Below are 9,609 nucleotides of genomic sequence, written 5' to 3'. Positions count from 1 at the left end.
GGTTATGTTCTACTGCGGTCAACACCCCAAGCTCTAGTTCATTCAAGGTCCCTAGATGTTCGACGTTTTAGCCGACGTCGGTGTAGAGGATATCTGAGTAGTCGGGGCGTCAACGACAGCCGATAATTTTTCGAGAAAATTGAGTGAATTGCGCAAGTGGTCGACGGATGGAGCCACGGACTCGGTTTTGAGAGTTTGAAGATAAGGGCAGCCAAATTTATAATGTTAAGGTAGGATGAACGAGCCGTAGGTGAGTCCTTGAGTGTAGCGAGGAAATATAAATTCAAAAAATGAAAAATTATCACTCGTCGTTGATAATTTTTTCCATGAACTCTTTCGTTCATCATGTCGTTCATCATTTTTTCCTGTCGGATTCGATATTTCTTTCAATTAATTGTTTACAATAATTCCCATTGAAAAAAGCAATACGACGGATGAGAATTATATGGCCCAATTTCTCAGCTGTTGAATTTTTTTTATTCTTCGAGATTTTTTTTTAGATTTCAATCTTTTCAATCTCGAAAAGTTAATTTTCTCATAATACTCTCTGTCATTTTTGCACTTCTATATTAATTATTTTTAATATACTAGACTGTTACTTGAGCATAAACTCAACCAGAATGCTTCTATTTAAATAACTCAAACGAAGTGAATTAATTTGTTTACTTGTTTCAAAAGAAAGGACTTCACTGTATCAAATAAACAATTCATAAATTTCAAATGAAGTTTCTATTAAATTTAAGAAAACATTTTATGAATTTCAAACAAAGAAATTTTCATAGTATAAGAACAATCCTTATTTATTTATAAAGAATTTATTTCCATCAGATGATAAAAAAATGAAAAAATATGCCAAAAATAACAAAATAAAAAAAATTTATTCAACATAAGCAGAACCTGAACTAGAAAAAAATTTTCATCTTGAATGAAAATTTTATTTCAAACTATTTAAATAAATTTATTTACTTGTTTCAAATAAACCATTTTTGTGGGTATAAAACTTGAAAAAATTCCAGAAGTTTTCGTTATTGTTATGAGCTTCAATTTTGATATTATTTTGGTCGTCAGAACGTTTTTGTGAAGAATTAAATTTCCTTCTATCAAGTTGGTTAATTTCCCTCAAGTTAATCTGTTCCACTCCATCAAATATTCGGCAGAGTTAATTTTTTCTTTCAGTGTGAAAAATAATTAAAATGCTCGATAACTACTGAATTCCCTTTCGCAACAGAAAAAACAGCAATGCCAAACCCTTCTCATCCATCCCTTGTACTGAACAGTGATTTCCCTCATACAATGTCCGATGACCCATCGCCAAATACCACCCCTCTCCCCCCCCCAATATTGACAAAATGCCCGACCGTCAACGCTATCTCCCGTCTGATACCAATGACATTGCCAAGCCCACTCTTGCTTCTCCAGCAATGGCGTAGGCGTATGATCCCACGATAAATTAATTTTTATCACTTCGTGGGTGGCGGATCTTTCTATTGGCTGCCGATCAAGGCACCTCCCACTCAGTTGCGCACCCGTGTGATCTCGCGTGCGCACGACTCGTGCGAGTCTCTCTTACCCCCTCTACGACGTTGTTTTTTTCCCCCGATTTTTATATTCCGCTACTTTTTATTCTGCGACTACTTGCCATTCGCGTTCTAAATCATGATTGCATTCGTTCTTCCTCATTCTTCCTGATTTCTGATAAGTTTGGTGAAAAAATTGAGGATAGAAGATAGAAGAGACGGTGGTACTTGAAGAGAACGAAAATCGATGGAAATTTTTAGATAAAAATATTCGTGGGATAAGATTTTTGGCGTTTCTTGAAATTGATTCGTGTCAATTCATATTTCGGCTAATCGAATCAGCAATCAGCCAAATTCTGGAAATGGGTATCGTGTTCAAGTTCCATTGAAATTTCAGAAAATCTCGTCATCGAAAAATCAAATATTCCATTGATTTTCTGTTCTTTAAGAGAAATAAAATCAATGAAAATTGCCGCAGAAGTCAGTAATAATATTATCCTGAATAGCACGACATTTGAATTTTTGATATTGTGCGTTTGAATTCAATTTCAAATGAAAGTGTTCACGAAATTTCTCGTTCACCTTGAAAATTCAAGAAAATTTTGTTTTTCAGGTTAAACAACCATTGATTTTTCAATGAAAGCTTGAATTTCCAAACTCATCGTGAAAATTGAACATCACGTACAATTCAATTTTCGTGAGAAGACCCTCGGTTTGATCGCGGTTTACGGGCCTTCTGACGAAAAATTGCATTCATCACACGGTCCAAAAATATTTTCTGACGAATGTGATTATAGGCCTCGGCTTCGGCTCGGCCTACAAAGCCACATTCATCAGAAAATACTTTGTAGACTTCGTGATGAAAATAACTATTTCAGTAGCTTGAGAATTTCGACAAGTTGTTGGCTGAATTTTCAATGTTTTCCAGCACCGTATGGACCTGAAAATTGAGAATTACTTGAATCTTCAAGAACTTAACTGATTCGTCAATGAAATATGCATGAAATATGATTTTACGAAATATGCATTTCATGTAACTTTGTCGTTGTTAAAAATTTCAAGCTTTTTCACTTGAAATTTCAAGAGTAATTTTCTGACAGTGTTGCTGAAACCATTCGGAAGCATACCATCAATTTATTGACTAAAAAATGACGACGAAAGCATTAAAACATCACTCAGTGACACTCTCACTACACAGCGAGACGTATTCAATAAAAATTACGTATCTTTTCCGTAATTCCGGAGCGAAATGTGGTTTTAGGAAATTTTACGGAACTGTCACGGAATTTTTTCAGAGAATTTTTACCTGAATCTCTTGTGAAAAATTACGATACCGTCACTCAAATTTTCTGATTGTGAGTCGAGTCCGTAACCATTGAGCGAACTGTGAGTTCCGTAATTTTTACTGAACATTTCTCTCCGGGTTCAAATCTCCCTTCTGACACCAATTAAAAATAGGTTAAAATAAGTAAAGGTTTATCAAATTAATGAGGCGAAGATTGAAGGCAAAAGGATGCGTCAAAGAAGGAAAAAGAAAAGAAGAAGCAATTAAGAGACGCCAACTTAAGAGGAGAGGTGGAGAGGAAAGAAAAGAAGCAAAAATATCCTTGAATTTTCAATTTTTTGAAATTTCAGCGCAATTTCTTACTGAATTACCATGTGTACATTGAAAATTCATGGAAATTTCGGGATCTTCATGCACAGAGAGAAATATTTAATAAAAATGACGTATCTTTTCCGTAATTCCGGAGCGAAATGTGGTTGTAGAAAATTTTGCGGACCTGTCACGGAGTTTTTCCGGAGCGCTCCGTAATTTTTATCCGATTCTCCTGTGAAAAATTACGATACCGTCACTTGAATTGTCTGAGTCGATTTCTTAATCAGTGAGTGAATTGTGAGTTCCGTAATTTTTACTGAACATTTCTCTCCGTGTGGTTCTTCCACTGAAAAATCAGGAATTTCCTTGAATTTTCATGAAAACTTGTGGTTTCATAGACTTTTTCCCGTTAAATTGAATTCAGTGTCATTTTCTGGAAAATTCAGTTAAATTTTTTCAACAGTGAACTCACCCGAAATCCGGAAAATCTCCAAAGGTCAATGACAAAGCCAGCACTCACACACTGATAGAATGATTCATTTATTCCAAACGAGATTCACTAACTATTAACGAATGGTAGAGTTGAATATGACCAAATGAATATTCGTTAATAGTTAACGAATGGTTCACTTGAATGGCGAAAGTCAAGTCAAACAAGGTTCCTCAAATATACATTCGTTAACTATTAACGAATGAACATTTGGTGGAACCGAATAGACCGTAACCTCCAACCAAAATCCATTCATTAACAATAACTAATCCGGTCTATCAGTGCATTAACCGGTACGACATCTAATGCGTGCGACCTGCCAACCTGTTGTCCATAATCCACCTTATAGGAGTCCCCGTGTGTGAAGCCGGAGTTCAAGAAGGACAGGGTATCCGCGAGCTATACTAAACACAAGCCTTACATGTCTCCTATAGTATATAGAAGCGAGATAAGAGCAGACAAACAAACCTGACGCAGCAAGAGAGGCAGGGGTTTCAGTCTTGTGGCCACGTGCTTGGTGAGCGCACGCCTCGCGCCGGCCGGTCGGCAATTTACGGGTGAGTCTCACCGGTGTCCACGCGACTTGATCCAACATTTTCAAAAAAAAAAAAAATTTCGAGTCACTCGAAACCCGGGGAAAGGTCACTCTTGAATCCTCACGCAATGGATTCTACTCGGAATGTTTGAGTGACAGCGATGATTTGGTTTATGGTTTTTGTGGCCATGAAGAAGAGTGAATTGTGGATACTTTATGAGAGGTGAGGAGTTGACATTGTGCAACTGCTTTTTCTATTATTTTTGACGGCCGTTTGTGTTGGATGCCGTTATTCCGAGTGAGATTGATACTTCTGAGTGGCGATTATGAAGGAATCACTTTGCGAGGGCAGTAGTCGCGTGATTGTACGGTGAATTATGGAAATTGATAAGTTATAAAAATTGAACTTGTGGTCACGTGATTATTGAGAGTGATCGATCGGTTGTCGTTCGCCATTTCGGTACTGAGTTGACTTCCGTCGGAGAAATGTCGTACGAAATATTGAGTGCATACATCGAAATGACGCTTTTGAATAATATAAGACGCTTCATTTGGATTTGTGTTGGGAATTGCTGAACTAAAGTTCATCTCAATGAGCATTTTTTAATTACATGAAGTCGATAATTGAAAATTATTATTTGTCGATGAATTAGTTCTCTTTACTATCTAAACTGATCAAGTCTTTGTTTACATAGAAAAAAGGCAAATAAAAATAATGTTCAAGGTTGAATAAAAGCTTCATTATTCGGTATTTGGATGAATCTATCGATTTAATGAATATTAATTGTATTTAATTAAAATTTCTCCGTGTGTAATTCAATTTTGTATTGAACACAATGATTGATCGACCCTATTTTCTGCTACAGATTCGAATTTCGCGCCGAAAATTGACGACCAACAAGAATGATAGGTTAGATTGATCTCAAGATGATCACATTGAAGGATCGATGATCGATAAATTCGTTTCTGGCTTTCGATAAAATAAAAGATGTTGATTTTCTTTGTATCTAGATAGATATTACTTTGGAGGGGCGCCATTGGAGGATAATGACTGCAATAAAAATCTCGGCGCTGGATGTGGCACACGAGATTGCCCACGGTAGTTGAGGTGGAAGCCGATAATACGTATGTCCGAATGGACGTGGGGGAATCGTCGAATGCCGCTGGATTGGCGAGGACTGGACCAGCGGTTTTCGGCGCTACTCCGAGTATCGGGAGATACGCCACTGACACCAATGTGACTAGTTCAACTGCGAGTACTACCGCAAGTATACACGGTAGCACTGGGTGGTGGACACCAACATCAACTACTGTGACGAGCCCCACTAACACCGACGTGGCAAGTACAGGATTTTGTATATTCAATAGGGGGCTGCGCCCCCTGCGCGCTGCGATCGCCAATACTAGGGGGGGGGCTCGGCCCCCCCTTGCGCGGTTCGTCCAGGGGATTCTTTCGACAGCTCCATTATCCGAACTCCGTCGTAAAATTGGATACGAATATGAAATGTAAAATACTCGAATTGAGTATATTCTATACCAGAATCAAGTATATGCATAAACCTGATTAAAGAATAAAATATACTTGACTCAAGTATATTTTATACTCAAATGGGGGATAGTTGTTTCAATTCGAGGATGATTATTTCGTATCATCCCGGGTTGTACCAAGCGCTCTCAAGTGTAATATAAGGGTCAGACACTAAGTGTGAGAATATAAGGGTTAAAAAGTGGAGGTTAAAAAATGAGGGTCGGAATATTGGAGTCAAAATCTGAGGGCCTGAATGTAAAGGTGAGGCATAGGATCAGAATGTTCGTTTCGACCCTTATATTACACTTAAGAGGTCTTACTACAACCCGGCCTGATACAAAAGAATCATCTTCGAATTGAAATGCCCATCCCCCGATTGAGTATGAAATATACTTGAATCAAAAAATCAAATCATGTTATTAATTATTTTTTGAATAAGGAAATGCGTGGAAAGGTTCGATGAGGTCGTGAATGGAAATATTCACAACGATATCATTTTGCCCCGGTCTCCCCTAGATAATATTAATTAAATACTCGATAGACACCAATGTCAATGATTGTGACGAGCCCATGAACACCGATGCGACAAGCACATGATTTTATATATTCATGGGAGGGCTTCGCCCCCTGCGCGCTACGATCACCAGCCCCGGGGGGGCTTCGCCCCCGTCCCCCCTATACTCGTCCAGAGGATTTTTTCGACAGCTCCATTATCTGAACTCCATCGTAAAATATGATACGTATATGCCATGTTCAATGAATGAATAAAATGCATTCTATAGTTCATGTTAATAATGAGAATAGTTCATTCATTGCTTACGCAATTATTTCATTTCCAACTAATGAAGTCTCTGTTTGGATCAAGAAATCACTGTGCACTGAAATTTTCCGGTGAAAAACCGAGGGGCTCACGCATCTCTTTCGCCGCTCCGGCCTCGCAAATCCGTACACCTGCACCAGTGCTAATACCCGTCCAGCAAAATCTAAAGTCGACTGATAAAAATTTATAGTTATGAATAAACAAGAGACTTTCTGACTTCCATAATGCTGACATTTACCGTTCCATCATGTACATCACGTTATGTTTGTCATGAATTATATGCCTCGCTGAGACCGCCTCCCGCGTCATTTTATGGAATAATAATTCACGCTGATAATGAGGCATAACTACGACGATGATTATGATTCTTGCATTCCTCCTGTTGGAGAAAATTGAATATCTCCCGGGAAAAACTATCCAAGACTCGTCATTTGCCGACGTCCAGGGATGATTCTTAGCGACTTTTTTTTATTGAGATGCCATCAATTTTTCTGCTTCATCTAAAAGCAGAAAATTTGGTCTCCAAGAATAATTAATAATAATTAATAATTAAGCTAAACTTTTTCCATTCTGCTACCCCATTCGTCTCGTATCAGTCATCACACCTCACGATTAATTCGTGCAAATCCTCCGATTTGATTTCAGATGAATCAGTTATGCAGAGTATGCGGTGAACCAGCAGCAGGTTTCCATTTCGGTGCGTTCACGTGTGAGGGTTGCAAGGTGAGTTACATTCGCATCTAAACATATCTATTGTCCCATGAATAATTCATAGAGAACTTCATTTATGAATCTCAATAACTCGTAGATTTATAACGTCTCCGGCTCAAGAGATCTCGAATCTTGCGATATTTTCCTGAAGCCCCTTTTCCTTGAATCAGCGTAGAAGCGTTTGAAATAGTACGAAAGATATTAAATGTCACACAGTTGCGTAAATACTAGTGTAATTACCCCACCGGCGATTTCGTATTCACCAAACGCTATAATACGAAATGTCAATACCTCTCAGCTTAACTTGGTATGACGATTAAACAATCTTTTTTCTGTGTTGACCAGTCGTTCTTCGGACGGACGTACAACAATCTCGGCAGCATATCAAGCTGCAAGAATGGTGGCGTCTGCGTCATCAACAAGAAGAATCGGACTGCCTGCAAGGCGTGCAGGTTGCGGAAGTGCCTCATGGTGGGAATGTCGAAATCCGGATCGCGGTACGGAAGGAGATCCAATTGGTTTAAGATCCACTGTCTCCTACAGGAGCAGTCCCACCAGGCGCAGCAGGCTCTCCTCAAGAGCCCCAACGACTCCAATCCTGATAAGGTTCTGAATTCGTTGGACGCAGCTAACCACAATGACAACAGCTCCAACTCCGCTGCGGTATCTGGGCTGACTTCAGGGGTCGGCCAGGGCAGATTGTCGAAAGAAGAATCATCTGATGCTTCGTCAAGGCCTCCAATAAGGTCCGACCTGCTGCCCCATGGTCTCCTGATGCCGGATGCAACGAGGTTTCCAATGTGGCGGCTACCACCCTTCTTCCATCCCACACTCAATCATATGCAGTTCCTCAGCACACCTTGCTTCCCTTTCCAACAGAGACTGGTCGTGCCCTACGTCAACCAAGTCGAACCCCAGATATCCGTCACCAGTTTGTCGATTTCCTCGAGTGAAAGTCCTTCGCTGCGATCAACACCATCACCCAAAGCTGATGTAGATAAACCCTGTGATGTGCCGAATGCTACCGACAAGCGCGCAGCTTTCTTCCAGTCTCTTGGACCGGAGCAGGAGGAGCCGATGGATCTCAGTAAGAAGGCTTTTGGCGCTGAGGATGTGGGAGATGGTGTCTCCTGTCAGTCCGCGGAGAATGCTGATGAACCGGCGGGGATTTCAGATAGTGAAAGTAATGATAGGGTTATTGAAACTGAGAGTGCTTCGCTTTTAGATCTCAGTTGGAAGACATGACATCGGTGTGTGGTTTCGGGGGAATAGACTCTTCAAGGCTGATTATGCTTGTTCATTTGGTGAGTGAACAGGGACATGGTGAACTTCACTGGACGGTTAGTGAAGATTGTGAACGGATCGTGAAGTCTCGATAGTTGGAAAATGTTTCCAAAGTGCTTAGGAAGTCTTGCGAAAATTCAGGCCAGTTTTACAAGCGCTTAGGAAGGGTTCGGAAATTTCGTTTTCCATGGAGTTTATGGATGGTGCATGTACGCTGTAATTGTGATGCGTAGAAAGAATACCAGAAAGCAACAGGTTGATAATTTATTGAAAAATTTGTTTTTTTGGTCAAGTTTGTGGTCTTGGCCAAAAATGGAGAATGATCTTTTCTAGAGATGTGAACACGGAAGAAGAACAGTGAAATTTTCGGAATCGTTGATGAAGATTTTAAACGGATAGTGAAGTCTCAATGATTGGAAATGTTTACAAAGTGCTTAGGATGTCTTTCAAAAAGTCAAGCCAGTTTTTCAAACGCTTAGAAAGGGTTCGGAAATTTGGTTTTCCGTGGATCGGGCATGTACGCTGTAATTGCAATACGTGGAAACAATCACAGGAAGCAACAGGTTGATGATTTATTGAAAAATTGGTGTTCTTGGCCAAGTCTTCAGTCTCGACCAAAAATGGAAAAAGTTCTCTTTCTAAAGATGGCATCATCAAGCGAAATTGCTATGTACACATATCACTTACTTTTATCCTCTAAAAAACTCTGTATATTATTTAATCCCAATTCCAATGCTTGCGCCCAATTTATCACTCAGAATTGAATCATTCCCTGAACAGATGAAGCTGCAAGCGCGAGGTCAGTAAAACGAGGGTGATCCTCGGTAAAGATATGCATGTAAATATTTGTAGTATTTCCATAGAAATAAATGACCATAACTCAAACATTTCGTGGAGTTATTTCCAAGTAAAAATAATTCCCCCCTCCTCAAATACTCGAACGGCCTCTTTCGCATTCTAAAGTCAGTCTTTCCCATACATATCGGTGAAGAAGAAATCCAATCCTTCGCATTACCCTACTTTGTGAAAAAAAGAGTCAAGACCTCGTGGAATATTTGTCTCCATCTCGATCCTCGTATGCTCCGTGGTCGGAGTCACGAGTTACCAGTGTCAATATTACCTTTTGG

General features: G+C 39.6%; 1 protein-coding gene across 1 annotated transcript; it reads left to right on the top strand.

The window, feature by feature from the left end:
- The first annotated feature begins 4,121 nt into the window (after nt 1-4,121).
- Nucleotides 4,122-9,367, top strand: LOC107036750 (vitamin D3 receptor). The gene is made up of 4 exons (XM_015254894.1): nt 4,122-4,362; nt 5,151-5,478; nt 7,133-7,210; nt 7,544-9,367. Exons 2-4 carry the CDS (start codon nt 5,215-5,217, stop codon nt 8,441-8,443), a joined length of 1,242 nt encoding a protein of 413 aa, XP_015110380.1. The 5' UTR covers nt 4,122-4,362; nt 5,151-5,214; the 3' UTR covers nt 8,444-9,367.
- The last annotated feature ends 242 nt before the right edge of the window (nt 9,368-9,609 follow it).

The sequence above is a fragment of the Diachasma alloeum genome, unplaced genomic scaffold, assembly GCF_001412515.2.
Source record: "Diachasma alloeum isolate Michigan unplaced genomic scaffold, Dall2.0 Dall_scaffold_00211, whole genome shotgun sequence".
In the NCBI taxonomy this organism is placed as follows: Eukaryota; Metazoa; Arthropoda; class Insecta; order Hymenoptera; family Braconidae; genus Diachasma; species Diachasma alloeum.
Note: the sequence above shows the minus strand (reverse complement) of the source record. Positions and strands in the feature narration are given on the sequence as shown.